Source organism: Neofelis nebulosa, chromosome 1 (assembly GCF_028018385.1).
Source record: "Neofelis nebulosa isolate mNeoNeb1 chromosome 1, mNeoNeb1.pri, whole genome shotgun sequence".
NCBI lineage: Eukaryota > Metazoa > Chordata > Mammalia > Carnivora > Felidae > Neofelis > Neofelis nebulosa.
The window spans coordinates 26,026,381-26,051,952 of NC_080782.1; the positions used below are offsets into that span (position 1 = coordinate 26,026,381).

At 42.9% G+C, this 25,572-nt stretch overlaps 2 protein-coding genes and 1 long non-coding RNA gene across 10 annotated transcripts in view; 1 reads left to right on the forward strand and 2 right to left on the reverse strand.

The window, feature by feature from the left end:
* PDZD2 (PDZ domain containing 2) overlaps positions 1 to 13,398 on the forward strand; it is a 366,979-nt gene extending 353,581 nt beyond the window's left edge. For all 7 annotated transcript variants that reach the window (XM_058716556.1, XM_058716576.1, XM_058716586.1 and 4 more), the window contains 5 exons: positions 1,061 to 1,178; positions 5,427 to 5,528; positions 6,341 to 6,602; positions 9,097 to 9,231; positions 10,463 to 13,398. In XM_058716556.1, coding sequence (XP_058572539.1) covers positions 1,061 to 1,178; positions 5,427 to 5,528; positions 6,341 to 6,602; positions 9,097 to 9,231; positions 10,463 to 10,629 — 784 coding nt within the window. In that variant the 3' untranslated portion in view covers positions 10,630 to 13,398. The remainder of the gene's footprint in view (positions 1 to 1,060; positions 1,179 to 5,426; positions 5,529 to 6,340; positions 6,603 to 9,096; positions 9,232 to 10,462) is intronic.
* LOC131504395 (uncharacterized) lies at positions 240 to 9,101 on the reverse strand. The gene is made up of 2 exons (XR_009257970.1): positions 7,271 to 9,101; positions 240 to 908 (listed from the first exon to the last, which is right to left on the reverse strand). It is a non-coding gene; the product is annotated as an uncharacterized LOC131504395 (long non-coding RNA).
* A 10,129-nt stretch (positions 13,399 to 23,527) lies between the features above and the next one.
* The window catches only part of GOLPH3 (golgi phosphoprotein 3), a 50,109-nt gene continuing 48,064 nt past the window's right edge, over positions 23,528 to 25,572 (reverse strand). For both annotated transcript variants that reach the window (XM_058716649.1, XM_058716642.1), the window contains one exon: positions 23,528 to 25,441. In XM_058716649.1, coding sequence (XP_058572632.1) covers positions 25,017 to 25,441 — 425 coding nt within the window. In that variant the 3' untranslated portion in view covers positions 23,528 to 25,016. The remainder of the gene's footprint in view (positions 25,442 to 25,572) is intronic.

Below are 25,572 nucleotides of genomic sequence, written 5' to 3' on the forward strand. Positions count from 1 at the left end.
GCTTGAACCCACGAGCTGTGAGATCCTGACCTGAGCCGAAGTCGGATGCTTAACTGACTGAGCCACCCAGGCACCCCTCAAATAAACTTTTAAAAAAATTATGAAGTAGTTTTCAATTTTTGGAAAAGGTGCAAAGACTGGCAGAGCGCTCCCAAGCTCCTCACCCAGCTCTTCCTAATGGGAACATCTTCTGTAATCCTGGTCCAGTTGTCAAAAGTCAGAAATTTAACACTAGAAGAACACAGTTAACCACAGACTTAATTCAGATTTCACGGAACACATTTCACTAACGTCGTTTTTCTCTGTCAGGATACCACATTGCATTTAGCCCCCTTTGCTTTTTAATATCACTACTGGAAAAAGACCATGCCTGCAGAGAAAGGGTTTCCAGAATGTCGCTCTGCAGGGCAGTCTTGATGGGACATGGCACTTTTGGCAAGAGCGCCATCAGAGAGATGAGAGTGGACAGGGAGGGCTGCACCTCAGGGGACCACAGTCTGGGCCTTCGAAGCTGACCTGAGTTAAGCAGAAAATTCCTAACATTTTAAAGAATATTTTTCAAACTGTCAGAAATGTTCTGCGGAGCTCCAGCACTGGTTCCCTAACATCCAGAGGTGATGGATCCCAGAAGCCACAGTAATTCCTGTGAATGACATTCCTGCCCAGCACTCAGGATTCTTCAAGCAGTTTGAATTGAGAGTTCTTACGACCAAAAGGGGCACCTTTTGAAGGGGCGCCTGGGTGGCTGGGTCAGTTGAGCGTCCGACTTCGCTCACAGTTCATGTCATGATCTCACAGTTCATGAGTTCGACCCCCCACTTCGGGTTCTGTGCTGACAGCTCAGAGCCTGGAGCCTGCTTCAGAGTCTGTGTCTCCTTGCTCTCTCTGTCCATCCTTCACAGTGCGCTCTCGAGAAAAAAATAAACATTAAAAAAATTATTTTTAAAAACAAAAGAAAGCACGAAAATCAGAAAACACCTGCAACTTGGTAGAAAGAGCATTGTAAATACAACCTTATGAAAGGAGAAAATTGCCTTTTTCTTTCATATTTTTATATTAGTTTGGATCAACTTCTAGTCTCAGCAGGAGACCAGCAAAGATTACAGTCTGTTTTATCATCAGTGGGGTCAAAATCGACGGTCCCGGCTCTCATTCAGGAAGCGAAAGCACAATCAGAGGTGAGTGGAACCCGACCACACAGGGAGAGGAAGCCGGGGCAGGGCCGGGGTGGGGTCGTGCCCAGGTTCGGGGCAGGAGCTCTGGGAGCCAGGAAGAGCTCTGCTCTGAGCCCGAGCACAGAGCTGCCCAGCTGGGTCTGACCTCTCTCGGAGTTGCAGCTTGCAGCTGGCTTCACAAGCTAGACCTTGACTTGAATTTCAGGTGCCAGATTGGCGCAGCCGCTGTGTTAATTCCCCAGTAGTGACTAGTTACCATCCTCCTCACCCCCCACGCTTGGAGTCTGTCAACAGAGGGTCCTCAAAACTGAACTAGGCATGTTGGAAACATGAGGGAATGGCCACAGCACATCTCTGCACCTAGGTGGACGTTAACTACTTGTCAAGGGAGCCACCTGCTGGGGAAATGAGTTAGCGTGTGTGTAGCCCTGCCCTGGCCCCAGCATGAGAGCTTCTGAAGCCTGGGATTCAAGACAAGGTGGCTAACCGGTCATTAGAAATGCAGTCTTTTGGGGCACCTGGGTGGCTCAGTCAGTCGAGTGTCCAACTTCAACTCAAGTCATGCTCTCACAGTTCATGAGTTTGAGCCCCGCATCTGGCTCTGTGCTGACAGTGGGCTCTGTCCTGACAGCTCGGATCCTGGAGATGCTTCAGATTCTGGGTCTCCCTCTCTCTCTGCCCCTCCCCCACTTGCACTCTGTCTGTCTCTGTCAAAAATAAACATTAAAAAAAAAAAAAAGTCAGTCTTTTGGGGCGCCTGGGTGGCTCAGTCGGTTAAGCATTCAGCTTTGGCTCAGGTCATGATCTTCGCGGTCCATGAGTTCAAGCCCCGCATCAGGCTATGTGCTGATAGCTCAGTGCCTGGAGCCTGTTTCAGATTCTGTGTCTCCCTCTCTGTGCCCCTCCCCTGCTCATGCTCTGTCTCTCTCTCTCTCAAAAAAAAATAAACATTTAAAAATTTTTTTTTAAAATGCAGTCTTTCAATAAATTAGATGTGATGATAATAACAGAAGAAGCCATGGGTTCATATCTAGAATACTTCTCTGAAGAACATTAATTTCTCAGAACTGCCCTTAGAGATTTGAACCCTAATAAGTGAATATTTGTTTTGAGAAAACAAATATGAACAATTTTTTCTTGACTGGTAATGTACCTGGGCCACTCATAGATCTGAGAACACTGTGCCAGAAATTTCTACCATTACCCAGAAGGGCTGTGATGTTGGCATCCCCTGAGGAAGGAACCAAGTTGGAGAGGAGACCAGCTCCCCTTAGTTTACACACTCCCTCTGGTCCTCACCCTGCTGGTTTGGGTCTGTGCAGTTAACACATTGAGACATCCAGCATTTTTCACTTTCAGTGAAAGGGACCGTTCTGTCCTCTCCCTTCTTTCTTCGACTTGTGACAATAAGTGTTCCATGCATGCAAGTCTCATTCTGGCATTTCCAGTCAATGTGGCATGGTGGGATCACACTTTGCCGGGTCCCTTGTCCTCCAGACATTCTACAGTGTTAGATAAAATGTAGAAGGAGGGGCGCCTAGGTGGCTCAGTTCGTTAAGCCGTTCGACTCTTGATTTCGGCTCAGGTCATGATCTCACGGTTCATGGGATCAAGCCTTGCGTTAGGCTCTGCACTATCAGTGCTTGGGACTCTCTCTCCCTTTCTCTCTGCCTCTCTCTCTCTCTCAAATAAACTTAAGAAGAAGAAAAGAAAGTAGAAGCAGAAAACCAAAAACTCTCAACCTACCTCACAAATGAAATGCACGTTTTCAGGGACCACAGACACAGTGGGAGACTTTTTGTGCGGGCAGGACGCTGAGTGCCAGCTGGGAGGGTCTCCCACCCCGTCCCTCTGGTTCCACATTCACCCCCAGACAAGTACGGTGGCTTGGTGTGGAACAGCATTCCTACTTGCATCAGAATGCAGCTGTTCACCCTCATTTCCCTGCAGTCTTCACTTGCTTTCACAGAGCGGCCGTGGTCGGCTTCTAGTGTGCTTGTGTCCTCAGACACAATTCGAAAAAACATTTTTTGAGCAAATTAAAATTTGGGTGTACCAGACCACATGCCCCATTTTCATCAAGAACGCCTAGTTTTCATTCTTCTCTCTGAACGTGTCTGAGCCTGTAAATGGTTAGACTTCCCAACAAAGTCAAAATCCCCCAGCAGGTCTGTGGAACATTCTAGTGTCAGCAAATGGAGATTTGGTTTGAATGAACTTCTCTGGGGAGACATAAAATGCTTGGGATCACTCTTTAGGACGTATTAATAGGACTAAACTCTTTTTCTTTTATTTTTTTATGTTTTATTTTGAGAGAGCGAGCGAGCGAGCCTGCATGTGAGTGGGGAATGGACAGGGAGAGAGAAAATCCCAAGCAGGTTCCGCCTTGTCAGTGCAGAGCCTGATTCAGGGCTCAAATTCACCAACCATGACATTATGACCTGAGCTGACATCAAGAGTCAGATGCTTAACCTACTGAGCCACCCAGGCACTCCTAAACTTTTTTTTTTTAATTATGGGTTCCTTCCCCAGCACAATACAGAGGTGGTTCTCTCTTTCAGTGTTTTCACCTTCTCTCATCAAAACAACACTTCAGTTTTATTTTTAGATTCTTTTTCTGTTGCTGGGTTGAGAACACCTTGAATTGATGGATTATAAATCACTTCATGGGGAACCTAGCAATGCAGATCTTGAAAAATGTTGCGGAATCGTTTTTACCATGTGCGGTGAAGGAAGTCAAAATTCAGAATAATTAGCCTAACTCAGTTATTTTAAAATATTTTAAGGTATCTTTTGTTGGATGCTTGAAACATCCAACAGGACAGTCTTTTGTTACGTAAGCCTAGACACTACTAGGAGTGTTCTAGTCTCAAATACAAGTTGGCAGTTAGTATTAGGGTACTTTATATATTTTTAAAAAATTTTTTTTTCTTAATGTTTATTTTTGAGACAGAGACAGAGCTGACTGAGCCACCGAGGCGCCCCTACTTTATTTTTTTTTAACATACTTTGTATTTTAGGAATACCCATTCATTAATTACACCTCAAATCCAATGAACTGAACGTGGTGGGAAGGGGTCATAAAACAGTTGGCCTCAGTGTGTTCTCATCCTGCCTCTTGGCACTTCTTCTCTGCTGTTGTTGACCCTGGCCTGACTAAATTATAGACTTAAACAGTTATAGAATGAAGAATTCCCTTCGCGAGGCACCTGGGTGGCACAGTCTAAGGCTACGCATCTGACTTTGGCTCAGGTCATGATTTCACAGTTCAAGAGTTCAAGCCCCGCATTGGGCTCTGCGTGCTCAGCACAGAGCCTGCTTCAGATCCTCTGTCTCCCTCTCTCTCTGCCTCTCCCTCACTCACGCGCTCTCTCTCTCAAAAATAAACATTAAAAAAAACAAAAAGAATTCCCTTCATGACCAAATTATGTGCTGTCTTCAGATTTAGGAAGACACAATATGGTGCCTAGAATAGGTCCTATATTGTCCCGTCCCTGCCCCTTTCTGTCCACCATCCCCGTGGTTCTGTAGGTACAGGATGGACCCCCAAACTCCAAGTAAGCACTGCCCAGGATGGGTAGAGGACAGTTGAGTTCAGGGAAGGTGGGAAAGCTCCTGAATAGCCACTGGGGCTCGTGCTGACAAGCTGTGCAACACAGCGGGAGGGCTGACCACAGAACTTACTAACTCCCAGCACAAGGAACAGATACGTGACCTTGAACAACACAGGTTTGAACTGCACGGGTCCACTTACGCGTGAGTTTTTTATAGCACTCTAAATGCACTCTCTTTGTTAGGACTTTCTTAATTATGTTTTTTCCCTTCTAGCTTTTTTTTTTTTTTTTTTTTTTTGAGAGTGAGCGAACAGGAGTAGGACAGAGAGAGGGAGACCAAGAATCCTAAGCAGGCTTCATACTGCCAACGCAGGGCCCAGTGCAGGGCTCGAACTCACAAACCATGAGACCGTGACCTGAGCTGAAATCAAGAGTCAGACGCTTAACTGACTGAGCCACCAGGCACCCCTCTGTAGCTTTACTGTAAGAATACAGTATATAATACATATAACAGAAACTATGTGTTAACCAACTGTTTACGTTATTACTGAGGCTTCCATCAAGGGCAGGCTATTAGCGGTTAAGTGTGAGGGGCAGTCAAAATTTATAGGCAGATTTTCCACAGTGTGGGGGTGGGTGCCCCAAACCCCATGTTGTTCAAGGATCAACTGTACTTTTTTCTGTTTCTTTTCACTAGAATAAAGAAGACGTTTGCTTCATCGTCTTGAATAAAAAAGAAGGCTCAGGTCTGGGATTCACTGTGGCAGGAGGAACAGATGTGGAGCCAAAACCAATTGTGGTAAGTGACAGTGTCAAGGTGCTCGCAGAAAGTCACTCCCGAAGCAGCCTCACATTTGATCAGAACAAAATTCACGTCTGTGAGTTCAAAGAATGCTGGTGTTTGTCCCCTCCTCACAAAACAAAAATGGAAAAGTGGGGAAAGTAGGATACGATATATTCATTAGCAAAGATACACATTCTTACCACAGAGCTGACTGATGTATACAGACGGAGTGATTAGATGCAAATACACATCAGCAGTTTTCTGTACCCTCCTATTCACCTAACATTTTATTCTAGCACTAGGAAAACACTAGAATTAACTGACCAAACCCGCATTTGCTTTTGAAATCACTTCCTTCTCAAGAACAACCTAAAATTTTGTATCACTCAAAGGACTTTGAGATTATTGGAGAGGCCACCTTCATTAGGCAAGACCAGGTCCTGTTCATTTTTGTGTTCTTCTTGCCCCCATGGAGTGCCAGGGCACGAGCCCTCCTTAGACACGAGCAAGAAGTTGAGTAAAAAATATATTCCAGGGGCGTCTGGGTGGCTCCGTTGGTTGAGCGTGCGATTTCAGCTCAGGTCATGATCCAACGGTTCATGAGTTTGAGCCTCACATCGGGCTTTGTGCTAACAGCTCAGAGCCTGGAGCCTGCTTCCAATTCTGTGTCTCCCTCTCTCTGCCCCTCCCCCGCTCATGCTCTGTCTCTTTCTCAGAACTAAATAAACATTAAACATTTTAAATATATACCATCCCTCACACTGAATAGGTTTTTGGTAAACCACGTTTGTATGATGACTTTGGCTTTTGACTTCTCCTTGCCGCAGGTGCACAGGGTGTTTTCTCAGGGGGCTGCTTCTCAGGAAGGGACTGTGAACCGAGGGGATTTCCTTCTATCAGTCAATGGCACCTCACTGGCTGGCTTAGCCCATGGGGAGGTCCTGAAGGTTCTGCACCAAGCACAGCTGCACAAAGATGTCCTTGTAGTCATCAAGAAAGGGAATGACCAGCCCAGATCCTCCACCAGACAGGAAGCCAATGGGAAGGGCTTGCTATCCAGAAAGACCAGCCTCCTGGATCCTGGAGTAGGTAAGACACCAGTTCAACAACCAGCAGGGTGGGTGCAGCTGGCAGATTGGTTCCTGGTGAGCATGAAGGAACATAACTACTATCATCTGGGTCAGAGAAATCAAATGTAGTGAAGTCTTATGTCGGCAGATGGTTCTTGCAAAAGCAGTGTTACAAGGAAGTTATAAACCACTGCCCCCAGTAGTTAAAGTCATACTATTGAAGATTTTTAACGACCGCTTGACTGCTTCTCTAAATGTGCTAAGAAGGAAGCCCTTTCACATTTATATCTTCTTCTTAGGACTTAAGTGGCCGGTAAGTAAAGCAAGAAACTCTTGTGACGGGAGGGGAATCATGTTGAGACTGTAGAAAGAGAAATTCCAGTACTGAGATTTGTCCTCGGAAAATATCAAGGTTTGTATTCTTTCCTGTTTTAGAAGAATGTAAGGAAATGAGGGGGTACAGATGTTTAAAGACAGAGACTATAGCCTTAATCAACCAAGAAGAACTTACAAAAAGAGGTTCAGAAGTAAGATTTTCTGTATGCCCTCCACACTGTCACACCAAGGCTCATGAGCAAGGCGTATGAAGTACTTACTCAGGAGGAACTAAGTACCACTTGTGTTTCTGAAGCACAGGCTGATTACGGCCTTCAGATAACTACATCAGACTTCAGTGGTGTCCCCTACCTTGGAGTTCAGGAGTGATGTCTTTAGTCCAGGTGGCATAGGAGAGCCAACGAAGCCCGGGTCAGGGCATTGCCTTCTGGGGAGGTTTTTTTTCCACTCAACATCTCTCCCTAATGAAGTTAAGGGTAGCTGAATTCCTCCCTGTTCACCTTGGCTTCGTGGCAGCCTGGGCTCTCTGTGATTGCTTTGCTGGAAAGGGCACTGATGTCCACTGAACAAACGGAACTCTTCTTGTCCAGATGCCTCCGCAGGCTGGGGGCATTCTCAGCCTTCTCTGTTCCCTTGCTTTTGCTCTTCTAGAAAATCGAAGCCCTTCCCAATATTGGGAAATACCTTAAGTCATCAGACCTTGTCATGCTCACCTTTGCCCCCGCATAGTCTCAATTGCTTGTACTTTCAGTGGGATCCGGGCAAGTTGTCAAAGGAAACCACTTGACATTTAATCCCAGTAGCTTCCAGAGTTTTTAAGACTCATGAACTCGGGATATGGAAGGCTAATCCTGTCATTTATAATCATTAAGTATTCCTGTGGCACCTTCAGAACATCTGGCCTTGAACCAGATTCTACAGAGTTACCAAATTGTAAACACATTCAGGGCCTAACCTTTATTTTTTCGTATTCCTGTTCCTTAAAATGCCCGTGCCCAGGGCTCTACCTGAACCTGTGCAGTTCTCCCCTAACACAGAGAGCATCCCACTTGAGGGCTGATGCGGTAGGCTGCACGTTAAAGACACGTAGGAAGCTTTTTACAATCCTCCTGCTCAGTAAATTCCCCAGCTTATTTCAATCATAAAACCTCAGGGATGGGGGTGAAGGTAAAGGCCAGGGCCCAGCATCACAATCTTTTTAAGGTTCCTGGGTGATTCCAGTAGAGTCTGGCCAGAGCTGAGAGCCACTGTAATGGGCCTGTTTTCCTGTTTAACAGCAAGTGAAATCACCTACGGAAAAATCAGGCTGCTCCCATTAGCACATTTCCTTCAGACCACATGGGATGTGGAGTCGCCTTCGTGAAACCACACTAATGGACTGGCCTTTATGTGCAAGAGCAGTGATGCTGGCTAGCTTGGCCTCAACCTGAAGGGGGCAGTTTAATCTGTGGTCCTTCCCCTGCCTCCCAGAGAGCTCGGTGCGCCTTTCCATTCCCCTCAACGTCCTTCACTGAGAAAGTGTGTAAATAAGAGAAATAAAAGGCAAGCTTACAATCTCTATGCAGATCTCCAAGGCGGATTTCAGCCAGGCCTCTCCACACTAGCACACAGAGCAGGCACGAGTGTTGCCGTGGAAACGTCCCCCACCCCCCAGTGGAGAGAGGAGACGGCAGTGAAGGCAGCTGGTGTGTGATGAAAACACACAACAGGAGCATGTGTGGCAGGAGGAGGAAGGAAAGGAGCTCTGGGCGTCCGTGGGAGCTTTGGAATCCACGGTCACGGTCTCACATGGGGTCTGGCATTTGGGTGTTGCAGGATTTCAGTGTCAGACTGTGACACACTGCTGCCATCAGCAGTCAGGGTCAGCAGGAAATCGAATTTGACTCCCCAAGTGTGACTTCACTGAGACCCACAGCAACAGCGTGTGGGGCTTGCCAAGAGCAGTTCGGAGTCTGGGGGTTTCTGCTTGGGCACAACAGGAAGTGCTTAGAAGAGCACAAGGTGCAGGTATGGCAGGAACTTAGCCACGAGGCCAGCTCCAAATTTGGGAGATCAACTCTAATGCTGGTTTCGAAGGTAGATGGGACTCCAGGGTGCGGGGGGAATACATTTAGGGGACAGGACAGGAGGTGATGAGTGTCCCTGTCTCTTCATCCTTCCGAACGTCGTTGCTACAGGTAGAAGTGTAGCTTCCCACGATGCTCTGTGTGTTGAAGTGCTGAAGACCTCTGCCGGGCTGGGATTGAGTCTGGATGGAGGAAAATCATCGATGGCTGGAGACGGGCCCCTGGTCATTAAAAGAGTGTACAAAGGTAATGCCTTAAAAAACCCAGTTGGCAGTCTGTTTTCTTTCCATTTGGAAAATGTTCTTATTCTCTGTGACATACACGGTATGCTGTGTCCGCCCTGTTGTGTTCTACACATGTGAACACATGTCGCCCCCATGACAGTCCTATCAGGTACTGTTATCCCTGTTTCACCAGAGGAGAGACTGTGCCACAGGGGACCACACGAGCCCCGAAGGTCACAGGTGCAAATGGGAGAATAAGGCTTGACCCCAGGCAGTCTGGCCCCAGGGTCTGTGTCCAACTCCCATGTTCTTAACTAGTATTAGCTGTAGCTGATGTAAACATACAGGCTAAGTAAGGCCATCAGGGTTGCCAGTCAGGGGTAGTTAACATGGACCAAGATCCCATTCATTTAAAATTGCAATACTAGGATGGGAGGGAGTAGAGATCATTGAAACATGTGGTAGATCTGAGGTCTCTTTATGACCCTGCATCGTCATTTAATCTTGGACAGTTCTCAAAGACCTCTTCAGGTTCCTGAGCTAAACAATTATATTACAAATTTTAAATCTGATTATAGAGGAGCCTGGGCGGTTCAGTCAGTGAAGCATCCGACTCCATCTGGGCTCCGGTAGCGATGTCGTGATTCTTGGCATCGAGCTCCACGGTGGGCTGCGTGCTGACAGCACGGAGCCTGCTTGGGATCATCTCTCTTCCTCTAACATTTTTTTAAAGTATAGTTATACTAACAATATCAGTATATATAAAAATATACTAATGTATATCCTATTATATGTAATATGCTGTCACAATAGTGAATACTAACGGTATCAGTAACATACACCCATATACTCCTAAGCTTGTTGTATAGAAAGCTGCGGTGTAGAAATACATCAGGTTTTGTGTGTAAGTAATCTCCACAGTCCCTGATTAGCCGTCATGGTATATTAGATCAAAGTGGAGCCTGTTTTCCTACACTTACTGGCCATTTGGATTTTAGTTACTGATTTGTAGTTCTTTATCTAGTCTGCGTATTCCCTCTGTTGATTAAATACATTGAAAATGATTTTCTCCTAGTCCACTGCTTATGCATCTTAGGAGAGGAGGAGGTTACAGATTTGAATATTTAATGGATGTATGCCCTGTGCGTCTTAAGAATATGGGCACTGGGTACCATTTAAGTTTTTCGTTTCCTTGGAATTTATTTTGAATACCACGAAGGTGCCAAGCCCTTATTCTGCATTTATTCTCACAGGGGGTGCAGCTGAACAAGCGGGAACAATAGAAGCTGGAGATGAAATTCTCGCCATTAATGGGAAACCCCTGGTTGGGCTCATGCACTTTGACGCCTGGAATATTATGAAGTCTGTCCCGGAGGGACCTGTGCAGTTAGTAATTAGGAAGCATAGAAATTCGTCCTGAAACCATCACCAGTGGTGATGCTCACTGGTCATGCTGGTTACAAGCATCTCCTTTTCTCAGTTCCCTTACTTGAGCAAATCAGAGTAACTTCTTCAAACGCTGGGTTCCTAAAACAACACAGGAACGCTGATACAGGCAAGGACTATAGAAATCTCCACGTTTTGACATCTACGTGAAGCTGACCTCTTGTGCGTACAGCAGCGGTGGAGCGGACCCCTGGAAGCCTTTGACCTTGACCACCTCGGCTGGGAGGGATCCTTTCGTTCCAGTGCCTGTCCCCTCCTTTTCACATTTACTGATGGGGACACGAGACACGGTGTGCCCTTCATTCGAACCATTTACCTAGACCTTCGCATCCTTCTTGCCTCCTTTCGCACTGTACCCGGTCCTGGCAGTGAGGGAGGTAACCAGGTCCGAGGGGGCAACACAAATGTCACAACTAAAAGGACTACAGTTTTATATAATTTTGTAAGTAAATAACAGTGCTTTTAGGCACATTCAGTGGAAGGAGCTGTGGGTCTGTATTGTTACCGTGAAAAGAAATGAGACTTAAAGAAGATCAGTTATGACCTAACAGTTAAGCTGAGCTCAGGAATTACCCAAAAATGAAAAAGCAAAATACAGAAAGTGATATTTTTTAGAGAGTGTCATGTGCAATGTACGGATGCAGAGTTCAACTCAGTGGATTGTCGATCATCATGAAGTGCTGATCGTGATCTAAAAGTGTAAGTCGTAAGGCTATATTACAAAAATGCCGTTCTGATAAACCACACTAAATAGCCATGAGCTTTGCTGCTTTGAGTGAGCAGAAAGTTCCAGCTCTGAAAGCACCTTGCATCTGGTTTGCAACTTGTCTTGAATAAGTGCTTCAGTTCAAGACCAGTCAACCCAAGAGTGGGCAGAAATATCAGTCACTGGGTTTCCATTTCTATATTTTATGCACTCCAACCACTAATTTAAGCCAAATTTTTAGAAATCTTTTTAGTACCCTTGGATTTATAAACGTAGGCATTACATTTACAATCCAAATGGAGGAACTTAAAAATAATCCTTCTAGGGGACTTTTTTTTGGTTGGCTGGTTGTGTTCCCCTTTCCCAACAAGCTTAAGAAATAGAACCTTTCTAAAGCACTGGACCTCTTTTCCTGACCTGGGTGTGATGTCGGCTCTGCAGTGACTAAAGCGTTTGCTGGTTTTGTTTTCCTGTTTTGCAAATTCTTCCTTTTGCAAAACCGTTTCCCTGCAAAAGACTGTCGTGACTCATACTGCCTGTGAAAACCCATCCCGGCTGCTCTCCTTTCAAAGCATGACTTGTTCGTAGTGGCTGTTCCCATTCAATGCGCTGTTCCCTGTCACAAAACTGGCTTTTCTCCTCCTACTGCACCTTCTTTTCTTAAATTCTAAACCTTCACCAGCTACATTTACCAAGATGTAAAAAGAAGAAAATGGAGAACAAGGGTGAGTCACTCTTTCAAGGTAAAGCAGCAGAACTATGTAGTTACGAGCCAGATCCAAGGGTGATGCAGGCCAGCAGATCGAGTCCTGGGAGTACAGGTGAGAATCATAACCTGCCTGTGGGAGGACGCCGAGGTATTATGTCGGAGACTTCTTCCAATAACCTGCAGCTTGGGTCTATGGCTTAGAGAAAAGAATGGAGGTCACTGTACCCCCTCCCCCGATCATAGAGGTGCTTACTCACCTTTGTACATTGCTTTTCCAAGTGACTAATCCCAGTAAACCTCTGTAAAGTTGGCCCAGAGGGGTCTCTCAGATGGGACTGAAGTATCTGGCTGGTGAGCCCAGATTTCTCATTTTTTTTTTTCCGTAGGTTATATACAAAAGAGAATGTTGCACAAGAGTTAGCTAGAAAGACCTGATTAATTTAGCTTCTACTATTCACTACAGTTCCAGGTAGGATACTATAGGCAGTCAGTGCAAGGTGCATGCTAGATTGTTTTTAAGTCTCTGGGGTCAGTTTTGTGGTTTCTGCTTTCTTGCCTGAATGGTAAGAGAATATTTGCCTCCACCCTTCCAGCTGTGCCTACCAGTAAGAAATTCACATTCCTACGCAAACAGGAATGTCTACAGAATGGGGAGCAGTGGAACAGTCTCCTTCCAAGAGTCCCTGATCATCGTATCTGAAGAGTGCAAAGGGTAGACCTTTGGCTCACTAAATTGTGTTAAAGTCATCAGCCATTTCTAGTAGATCTTGCGAGAAGGGTTTCCCTGGTCACCAGTTGGAATTGAAGGGAGAAAGCAAAAGGCTAAACTATCTCTGACCCTTAGAAGGCTACTTACTTGTCTTCAGTGTTCAAGGCATGACTAGTATTTCTAATTAGTCTAATTCCCACACTTCCTGAAGTGAGCACTAATGGTATTCTATTATCCTACTAAAATTTTCATTGTTTGGAGTTTCTATTTAACTCGTCAGTCACCCACAATAAGCTATGAGGGTAAATATGTGTTACAACAAGTAAATTGTAGTTGCAAGGATATTCTGTGAAAGTTGAAGTAAGTCGGGTTTCATTTCTGTCCTTCCATACACATCTCATTTAATTTTATGGTTGACTTAATTGGCACCACACCTGTTGTATTATAATATACATCCTTTATTTATGTAAAATAAAATGCCTTATATATTAAAGAGTAAGTGCAATAATATGAAATAGCCTGTACATTTTTAAAATGTTGTCGCCAAGTTATGTAAATCCACATCTCTGTAAACAACCTTTTTTAAGTAATTTTAAAAAAATAAACACTCTACTTACTACTTGGTTCTTGCCTTGTTGTTTTAGTTCTGCAATCCATAAAGTAACCTTTTAAAATATGATGATAAGGGGCGCCTGGGTAGCTCAGTTGATCGAGCCCCACTTAGGGCTCCATCCTGAGCATGGATTCTCTCTCCCCACTGCTTGCACGCTCTCTAAAATAAAAATATAAAAAATATCAAGACATGTTAATTATTACTTAAATTATTACATAAATGAGAGGTCCAAAGGCAACAGAACTAAAATCAACAACTCTTGGGGCACCTGGGTAGCTCAGTCGGTTAAGCGTCCGACTTCGGCTCAGGTCATGATCTCGTGGCTCATGAGTTCGAGCCCCACGTCAGGGATCTGTGCTGACAGAGCCTGGAGCCTGCTTTGGATCCTGTCTCTCCCTCTTTCTCTGCTCCTTCCCAACTCGTGCTCTCTCTCAAAAATAAGTAAATATTAAAAAAAATTTTTTTTAATCAACAACTCTTACATGGCCACACGGAGGATCTAACACAATCTAAAGCTCCAAGACCTTCAACATCCCATGCCTTTGCAAAGCCCTGACCATCTAGATTTTACTCCCCTCTTCCCGCTACTAAAGTCTTCAATTTCCGCAAGCCTAATCCCAACACTGTCAATGTTCTCCCCATCAGAAGCCCCACCTTTCATTTCTTCTCTGTTAGACTAGACACCACGGTAGAGCACAGCAGCCCCCATCCATCCCAGAGACTCGGCACCCTTGTCCCAGCTAATCCTGGATCCTTCCTTCCACTAGCCAGCTTGTTGGTTCCTACATTCCTCTTCCTAGAGGAAATCCCACAGCCATGTAGAATAATGCTGCTATAAATCCATGATTTCCAGCGATACCTGGAGACTCCCCAGCTACTCAGCCATTGTTTCCTTGTCGGTTTTTCTCTTTATAATGAATACTATTCCTCATTTTTCTCAAAACTGCTACCCACTCACCTCCCGCTACCACCCCACCCACCCCCGTGACCCCATGCTTGGATGACCTGGGATCCTGCTTCACAGAGTAAAATAAAAAGCACCAGTTTAGTCTCTTGATTTTAAGATGCAGACACCAACCTAGAGTAGCACAAGAAAGATGATGGCAGGTCATAGAAATGTAAAAATGGGACTTGGCATATGACCGGGCCTCTGATACTAAACGATGGGGTTCACGGGTGTTCACTCAGTGCCCTCCACTGGTAAGACTCCCTTGTTATTTGGGGCACCTGGGTGGCTCGGTTGAGCATCAGACTCTTGGTTTCAGCTTAGGTCATGATCTCACAGTTTGTGGGATCAAGCCCCACATTGGGTTCTGGGGTGACAGGACTGAGCCTGCTTGGGATTCTGTCTCCACCATCCCCCCCCCCCCCCCGCCCTTCCCCTGCTCGTGCACTCTCTCAAAAATAAACATAGTACATAACCATCCTGCTATGTGTGGGTCTGTTTCTGCAGATCCATTTCTCCCTCTACCAGTCAGTGGCCTTATCACCAACTCTTCATACCTTTTCTTTATTAGAAACCTTATAGATGCTATTTTGTCATAACTTCGGCCTCTTATCACAGAATTTCTCTGGACATACCAGCTGCTGCCTGCCTGAATTTTTCCATATACACCCCAAAAGTCAGGTGCTGACTGGCTCACTCCTACTCAGGTAAAACTTCTGACAGAGAGTGTGCTTATTTGCTCATGTAACTCTTTTGTCTAAAGCCCAAACAAGAACACAAAGAGGGATGCATTTTAATACAGAAATAGCCCATTCTAGGAGTGCTGGAGAATGCATACCAGGTACAATACAATCTTAAGACCAAACTGAAGAGCAATGAAATGGGATACAATTTTTTTAGCAAAAGAAGTATGAAATGAGAGTCCTGAAGAAAGCCACCTAAAGTCTTACCCTGGAGAAAGGGGATTGCAGGACAAAGTGGGCCCCAGAAAAAGTAGGAAGCACCCGGAATTGGAACCATTTACACTCCTCAGAATGGTAAGGAGGGTGAGGTTGAAGAGGGGGGATTGTTTTGATTTTTCCAGATACCTGGGTCAGCCTAGATAGGGCCAAGGAACAACACACAAGGAATGGTCTGATCTGAAGGGAGCCCCCGCCAGATAGGACCCTACCACAAAAAGGCTGAGCTAATTCAGTAAGGGTTTAGCTGCCACAGCTCACCCACCCCAGAAAGGCTCCAGCAGCAAGTGCCACTCCACACACCCCCTTCCCAATCCCCCCAAAGCAGCTATCTGAATGAAACAAGACTAAGATTGGCCACTATCCAGCTTTCTTCTCTCATCCTAAAGGATGAACCGAACACACTTAAACACAGAGACCTACCGACCAACCCTGAGCAAACAGCAAGCTTGGACAGGACGCCCACTAAAAACAATTTGGTTCAGCAAAGGTCTTCCTCATGAAGACAGAACTGGGAAAGGTGGAGGGAGGACACTGAAACACAATATGCAAAAGGCAGATAAATATAATGGGAGGACCACCTTGGGTATCAGAAGATGATAAATTCAAACGGATTTGTATTCTTAATGTACTTAGAGTGTAGCTTCTAAGAAACAAGATCAAAAAAGAAAGAAAATCAAGTGAGATTAATATGGATCTGGTGTAACCAAGAACAGAAACTAAGAGACCACCTTACCAAACTAAAAGACCTAGCAGATGCATCAAGTCAAATCAAACTGCAGAAACCTAAGTCAGTGACATTGAAGATGAACTTGAAAAATGCTTAAAATACAATGGAAATGCACAAAGGCCATCCATAAATAAAACAAAAATCCTGATGAAATGTTAGGTAGTAGAATCCAGTAATGCATTAAGGAAAATACTAAGCCTAAGTGATGTTAATTCCAAACATGACTGGTATGAATTTAAGAAATCTTTAAATGTATTTCGTTTTATTAGGACTAAATATATATACATATATATATATATATATATATATATATATATATATATTATAAAAGACATCAATAAATATTTTTTAAAGTTTGCATCATACTGTATTTTTTTATCATAAAGTGAATAGGAGGCTAAATTCAGAAACTATAAAACAAGAGACTCATAATTTAACCAGACTACATCCAAACTAAAAACAACTGGGGACTGTCCCAGCAGATTTAGGCAAGACAGCAGAACAGTGACATAGTGTTTTAATCTCCTTACCTCCCACCCATTCTCTGCTCCCTGCAGCTACCCCACACACACACACACACACACACACACACACACACACACACACAACTAGTATACATAAACAATGTACTACAACAAAACTAGGTTTGAAAGTACCCCCACAAATCCCAGAATATACAAATAGGCAGGGACAAACTACTAACAACAGCAAGATGCGTGCAAACAAGGCAGAGGAAGCACCAGGACATCTGACAGCCCTTGAAAACCCCACCGTCCCCACCATAATCAACGTAATCAATAGGGGAGCAGAACCAGATCTCAGAAAGTAATCTGCCGTAGCTCTTTCCACTACACCCAAACAGAAGAGGCAGGTGTAGAGAATAAATACAGTTAGAAAAGCTACCCTGACCCACATCCCTTGTAAAACAGCAGCAAAAGTAATTTCATGTAAAAACAGGCAACAGAAGATAATCTAAGTAAAATCCCATACAACATTATTATAAGAACAAAGAGCCTGAGGCTCAAATACAATCAATCCCTATAGACAACAACAAAGCACACCAGAAAGACATGCTCAGGAAACCAGTGAAAACTGTAACCGAATGCCTCAAAAAAAAAAAACATCAAGAAAATGGCATAAAATATAATATAAACTGAAATTAGAAAAAAATTCAGAAATTGGTTATTATAATAAACCCAGTAAAAACAATTTCAGAAAAGACGAAACTAGAGTAACATCTTAAGATAAAAAGGGTGAGAGGCTTAAAGATCAACGGTAATGAGAAAAAAGAGCCCAAGCAGAGCAAATATATGGAGCTGTAATAACAGTCCCCAAAGAAGAAAACCTAAACCAAGGGACAGAACAAACACTGAAAACTTTGCTTTTCCTGAAACTTAGAATAAAAAAGATTTGACACTACACATGGAAGGAACGTACCATGTACTTGGAAATACTGATCCAGGGGCACCTGGGTGGCTCAGTCGGTTGAGCGTCCAGCAGATCTCACTCCTTATGGGTTTGAGCCCTGGGTCCTTTAAAGGAGAGCCTGGAGCCTGCTTTGGATTCCGTATCTCCGTCTCTCTGCCCCTCCTTGGCTCGTGCTCTGTCTCTCTCTCTCCCTCTCAAAAATAATAAGCATTAAAAAATGTTTTTAAAAGGTAATACTGATCCAGAACAACCAACACCCAAACACAGTATGATAACATTATTGGGGGGAAAAAATCCTGTGGGCTCCAGGCAAAAAGAACAAGGCATTCATGAGGGAAAGAAAATCATATTACAATCAGACTTTGACAGTAATGCTTTATGCCAAAAAGAACACACTTAACACAGTGAAAAAAAAAAAAAATCAAAATATGATCTAGAATGTTATCCAGACAAACTGACCTTCAAATAAAAAGGCTGCAGATGACCTGTCACCAGAATACCAACACTCAGGGACTATTATTCTCACAGGCCTTTCTGAAGAATCTAACAAATGAGCAAGACAACCAAAATGATAGGACAATGACATAAGGAATGGTAGTGAGCACTAAACATGTATTTACCTGAAGAGTTAAGACCAAAGAGTTAAAAGGGAGACTGTACTATATAACGACGATGTTCTTACAATGCAGATACAGCTCAAAGTGGAGCACTGACTTGTACACTCAAAAATGGTTAAAATGGTAAATTTTACGTTACCACAATAAAAAAGGAAAACTAAGTACGTCATAAGTTTACAGTGATACTTCTCATTTAAATGTAGAACTACAAAAGGTTTTGACTACCTTCTGTCTTAAAGCTATAAAGTTTTCCATATCAAGAATCCTGGTTCTCATCAAGGAAATTAATTATGATAAAAGAATGTTTATTTCTGTAAGTCCATAATACTTAACGAGTCAGTCACCTTTAGAGAATGTTAGAGAACCAACTCTATTTTGAAACTCGGTAAAGAAAAGGTAGAATTTAGGGGGCACATGGATGGCTCAGTTGGTTGAGTGTCCAACTCCTGATTTCACCTCATGTCATTATCTCATAGTCATGAGATCAAACCCTGCACTGGGCTCAATGCTGACAGTGTGAAGCCTGGTTGGAATTCTCTCCCTCTCTCTGCCTCCTTCCCACACACGCACTCTTTCTTCTCTCACAATAATAAACATTTGTTAAGAAGGTAGAATTGGGGCGCCTGGGTGGTGGCTCAGTCGGTTAAGCGTCCAACTTCAGCTCAGTTCATGATCTCACAGCTCGTTGAGTTCAAGCCCCACACCGGGCTCTCTGCTATCAGCACAGAGCCCGCTTCAGATCCTCTGTCCCATTCTCTCTGCCCCTCTCCAGTTCGTTCTCTCTCAAAATAAACACACACAAAATAAAGACTTTATCCTACTTTTCCTCTATGAATACTAAGAGGTAATAGCAATGATACAGGTGAAGTCTTATAAGCAAAGAAATGTAAGAATTAAAGTATCACCCCTCTGCAATCCCAATAAATCACTGATGTAATAAGAAATAACCAGTAAGGTTACCAACATCACAAAAGGAAAGAGATTAAGAGCTCCCTGATGGAAGAACAAACCACCACCTATGAAAAAGTGTTGCCCAAAGAAACCTGAATCTGACAGCCTCTAGATCCAATTACCAATACCTGGCAAGTACAAAAGTCAGAAAAACACATTAAACTACACCATGTGGAAGCAACCAGCAAAATCCAAACTTTGAAAACTCTACAGGACAAGTGATCCAATTTCATCAGCAAATATCTTGCAAGGGAAAAAACAAGAGATAGATGTCAGGGGGAGACCAACATTTTAAGAGAAACCTGGGGTGGCTCAGTTGGTTGAGCGTCTGACTTCAGCTCAGGCCATGATTTCACGGTTTGTTGAGTTTGAGCCCCGACTTCGGGCTCTTCTGCAGTCAGTCTGTCAGCACAAAGCCTGATTCAGATCCTCTGTCCTCCTTTCTCGGCCTCTCCCCCTCTTGTACTCTCTCAAAAATAAACATTAAAAAAAAAAAAACACTTAAAAAAGGCCATCAAATGAAAGATGAAAGGGGCACCTGGGTGGCTCAGTTGGGTAATAAGCATCTGACTTTTGGTGTCCACTCAGGTTACCTCAAGGTTCATGGGTTCGAGCCCTGCGACAGGCGCACTGTCAGCATGGGGCCTGCTTGGGATTCTACCTCTTTCTGCCCCTCCCCCACTAGCACTCTCACTCTCTCAGAATAAATAAGCTTAAAAAAAAAAAAAAACAGGAAAATGAAACCAAACAAAACAAAATTATTAGAGATGCAATACTGGGTCAGAACAGTATTCTCAGGGATTAGGGAGACTCTAACTGGGAGGAAGCCTTGAACAGAGTCTGGATAGCTGGCAACATTCTGTCTCCTGACCTGGGTGATGGCTACAAGCATATTTGCCTTAAAATAATTTATTAGCCTATACATTTGCTTATGTGATTTTCCATGTGTATTTTAATCAATACATGTGATTTTTAGATGTTATATTTAACTGTATCCCCAAATTCATATGATATATACATATCCCAAATCTGAATACCAGGCAGATCTCTTTAATAGGACAATTAAGGTCTCCACAGATTCCATGCTTGAGCACTGCACCATATACTTTTCCAAAGATTAAAAAACAAAAACAAAAAGAATCACCATATACCAACTCCAAAGACTGGGAAAACCAACTGCATCACAGACACAGGGTTAATACACATAATATATGGAAAGCCCTAATGAAGCAATACAAAAAAAAAGATCAATGCCCCTTAAAAAAATGAAAAACATGAATAACTCACTTGGGGGGGGGGGGGATACAAATTACCAATATAGTAAATGATAACCCCTGAATAAAATAATTTGATCATTCTCCTCTATTAAGCTCGGTAAAGACCAGAATTGATGATACCTTCTACAGTACTGGCTAAGGTCTAAAGAAACCAGCATTTACATTATTGGTGGAAATTAACATGAATCTTAGAAGTCAAACTGATTTTATCTTTACATTTTCAAGACCTACTGTTTGAGTAAATTCATTTCTATTATTCCTCCTACAGAAATCAACTATAAAGACATGGGGTGGCTCAGCTGGTTGAGCGTGCAACTCTTGATTTCTGCTTAGGTCATGATCCCAGGGTCATGAGACTGAGCCCCACGTCAGGCTCCATATGCAATGTAGAGCCTGCTTGAGATTCTCTCTCTTTCCCTCTCCCTCACCCACACTCTCTTTTTCTAAAATTAAATTTAAAAAGACTTTAAATAAATATAAAAACAGGAGAATAATCCAAATGTTCATTAGTGGCAAAGTTATACAATGAAGCCAAAAATGCTTAAAAAGAATGTGTGTTTATTCTGAAAGCTCTCCACAACATAAATGGAAGAAGAATATTGCATATTCCCATTATGATGCTAGTGGAAATCACGGTACAGCACTGGTCTACCAAGAGTAAATTCTAACATTCAACTGAGAAAGTATGTGTATCACTTTAACTATGTTACCATCCATACCCCTCTGACAGTAGCCCACAAGGTTATGTACATTAACACTGCTGCCTTGCCAGTGCTATTAAAGAATACAGAAAATTTATGCAAAATTTATGAGAGCCGGTGATATCGTCCTGGGACTCAATGGGCTGCAATGAATAGGAAATTACTCAGGTTGTCAGTCATATTGATCTGGATGAAAGTAAAATGGAGCAAACATTATCTGTAAATATATATAATGAGGAAATACAAGATGGAGAAACCACAGAGCTGGAATTAAACTTCATAAATACCTCACACAGACTTGTGACTACTGATTTCCATGTTCTTGGGGCAAGAGTGGCCACGACTCGCAGTCCTGGACCCTTGTCATCATCAGGCTGAATGTCATTATTTACTGGTCCTGTATTGCCACTGAACCAAACACCAGCCCCTTTCACTTTCCTTTGGGTGATGACCAAACTCAGACGTTATATTTAAAAAGAGTATTGTATTCATCTGTTCAGAAACGATAGGAAGAACTGAATGATGGAATGTGTCTGAGACCACTGGGTAATCCTGTTTCCGCAGATCAGGAGCTTTCTTGGCCACCTGACATCTGACAGTGTCTTTTTCCTCTAAGAACATAGAGAACTGGCCAACTTTTTCACCCCCAAAAGACAATTTATGTTAAATTATACCAAGATATTAGAAGCAAGCAGGAATATCCTTCTATCACTGAATTCTGTACCACCATGAGAATTTTTGCATGCCTGCTCTTCTGCTCCTCTCTGTTAGAGAAAATCAGTCCCCTCCTAGTGCCAAAGTAAGAAAGGAAAAATTGTAGTTTAATGCCACGACTATTACTCAATCGCTCGGGATTAAAAGTTCAAACACTTGCGGCGCCTGGGTGGCTCAGTCAGTTAAGCGTCCGACTTCAGCTCAGGTCATGATCTCACGGTCCGTGGGTTCGAGCCCCGCGTCGGGCTCTGTGCTGACGGCTCAGAGCCTGGAGCCTGTTTCAGATTCTGTGTCTCCCTCTCTCTCTGACCCTCCCCCATTCATGCTCTCTCTCTGTCTCAAAAATAAATAAACATTAAAAAAAATTTTTTTTTAAAAATTAAAAAAAATAAATAAATAAAAGTTCAAACACTTACCGGGTAACCTGAGACTCAGCAAGGCATCCTCTCCAAGCTTGTCCTTCAATAAATGAAGATAGTAATCGGGGTTTGGGGAGCTCAAAACGAAGTACAGACTACTTTACCAGGCACAGAGTGTGCGTTCACCAAGGCTTGTTGCTCCCTTTCTGTTGGAGCCTTGTTCTAGATCAGGTTAGAGCACTGTTAAAGATCAGGTTAATTTAAGGAACACTCAACAATTAAACAGTATGTGAAGAGTTCAAGAAGCAGCAGATTCTTTACACAATAGACTTTTATGGAAGTTTTGTTATATTCAAACTCACTGACTGATCTTTAGATCCAAGCAGCATAAACCCGTGGAAACACCGCTCCTACCACACAGCACAATTATTTCCATGGGTCCTATCATTTCTCCTTTAAAGAGGACTGTACACAGTAGCATTTTATAGGAGAAAAAGTTCTAGATAACATCCCCCCACCTCCAAATTGTACTCCTCTTCCTCGCCTCTGGCTATAAAATATGTACTGCAGTTGGGGCCACAAACAGGTGGAGGTGACTGGGCACTCAGCTCTGAAACCACTGACAGAGGTTCAGACAAGGCCCTTTTCCAGCCTTGCTTGAGAATATAGATGCTGGCGACGAGGTGAAGAATACTTTAGAAAAACATCCATGATCTCACTTCTAAAATCTTTGCGAGGAAAAAAACAGTACATTTTCACCTGAAAAGAAATCCCAGGATAGAATCAGTTATCGGTTCAGTATCCACTTTATAAGGGAAAAAAAAAAATTAACAGTTTCCATACTTATTTACCACCAGTAGTGTCAATTTTAGAGGTAAAGGAGGTTATTTTAAAGGATAGGAAATCTTTTTCCATGCATTAAAAAAAAAGAGCCTGGCAAACTACTACCAATGGCCAGCTGCCTGTTTTTGTGAATAGTTTTATTGGTACACAGCCTCATCCACTTATTTGTATTGCCTATAGCAACTTTCATTCAAGAGTTGAGTAGTTGTGACATTACAAATGGCTCACAAAACCTAAATATTTACTATCCAGTCCCACAAGAAAAAGTTTGCCAGCCCCTGCACCAAAATATTACCACACTAGGGGTGCCTGTGTGGCTCAGTCGCTGGAGCGTCAGACTCTTGGTTTTGGCTCAGGTCATGAACTCATGGTCACGAACTCATGTGGGTTCAAGCCCCACGTCAGGCCCTGCGCAGACAGTGCAGAGCCTGCTTGGGATTCTCTCTCTCTGCCCCTCCCCCACTCATGCTGTCTCTGTCTCTCAAAATAAACAAACAAACAAACAAACAAACTTAAAAGAAAAAAAAAGTATTACCACACTCAACTAAGGCTAAGTAAAAATTGGAAAGAAAACCATGGTAGAATACAAAAATACAAATGACATGCTTGCTCTGATTCAGGCACTTTCAAGATCATAGTTTATTTATTACTTCAGATAAAAAGATAGTATACATATTAGGGAATCCCTTAAAATTCAACTCTACAGTTATACACCATCTAGTACTTTTGCATTGAATGTTAACCAAAAAAATCTCTAAACACCTGAAAGCCCCACTATTAACATGAACTATGGTAATAAAAAATTTGACATTTAATTTGTTCAATATATAGTATTTACATTATGAAACCAATGCTGATACCATAAACAGTGATAAAGAAATAGTAAAAATAAACTTTAAAAAGCAAAGGTTTATATCCTTACAATGTGCTAATTATCATAATTGTATATAAAAATTAAAACATAGCAGAGCTTTCTGTTACAAAATTCTTAATCATCTGAGTTGTAGTCATTACTTGCTAACAATTTACATGCAATATCTGCTAAAACTGACATTTGATTTGTTTTCCCCCAAAAAAGTATGAGTAGATAAATGACATTTAAGAGCAGACATTAATTTACCTGTGGACAGAAAAAGAAAAAACTGTACTCAAGATTAGTACTGGTCACAAGCCTCTTCCCTATAGAAACGATAGAAACATTTAAGACCAAAAATAATCCCAAAAGGAGATGCATAGGCAAAGGGTGCCATGAATGGCACAGCTCAAAAAGTCTTGGGACCAATCAGACACATCTTTTCTCTTTCCTTCAATGATGAGAGGTCTATTTTGCCATCAAATAATACGGACTGAAGCAAGTGAGGGGCACCAGGTGTACAACGAATGAAATCTTGCAAAATACTAAGATGGAGGCAGGAGTGGCCAGAAGGGGCAATTTATATAGAATTCAAACTATATACAGCATATGTGGAATGCGGCCCACCCCGATCCGGCTTTGTGAAACAACTGGACCTTTAGGATTTAATAGTTAAAATTACAACAAGTGTAATAATACAATAGATTTACATGGGAAACAAAATCCAATGGGCATTTTATATTATTTACTGTGTTGTTTCAATTTAAAAATAATTTTGCTAAGTATACATCTCAACTGAGGTCTATGTATAAAATGTCCTAATAGATACAGATATTTACCTTTGGTGAGTTAAAGGCCTTTTTGTGACTTCTGTCTGAATGGTAGGCAGAATGCTAGGTGTACGTGCACACGTGGGAAAAACTCGAGGTAATCCAAAAGATGTGCGTGTGAGGAGACTGGAGTCACTTTGAAAGTCAAAGCGTGCCAGAATCCCAAAACAGGTTAACAGTGAGGATGGCAACAAGGAATGGATTGCCAATATGGCAGTAAAACTTTTTTTGAAAACAGAAAGAGGAAGGCCTCTCGTACCAGCAGAATCCTGCATACATACAAAAAAGAAAAGCCACCCACCGTTTCATAAAACAAAAGCCAATTACAGTGTGGAAAGTACAAACTGCAGAGAACCAGAAGTCAATAGAAGAAAACCTACTGGTTTACATGAGAAAGAGAACTTCGTTCTGAGCAGCTACTTGGTGAACGCTGCCACCACCGCCCAAAGGACCTCGTTGGTGTTGGCCTTCAGACACTCCACTTCCGGATCTAAGTCGAGGAGCTGCCGTACTCTCTTGGTGGCTAAATCATACTGCTCGTCCAGAAGGGGAGCGAAAGCATTCTCCAGGACGTCGGAGGCGTGGGCTAGGTAAATGAGGGCCAGCAAGCGTTTGTCCATGCGGTGAGGGTCATTCACCCATTTGTCAAGAACAGCTTCCTGTACCTTCTTGATGAGGCGCTGCTTGATATTGTTGTTGGTGAGGGGATGTGTGGTCATGTCAAAGAGTAGGAAGTTCTGTTTCTCTGTTGTCAATACGCCCTTTTCCACCAGGTTTTTAGCTAATCGTTCCCGCACGTTTCTTAACTGATAATGCAATTTTAACGGATTCCATGTCTCACCTAAACAAAAGATTTCAGAAGTTAGAAATGACAGGTATTATACTGCTAACTTTATAAAGTGTACTACTAAAATAAAGAATAAAATTTGATTTCCACCCCCTAAATAAATAAAAGAAAACCCAACTATTTTT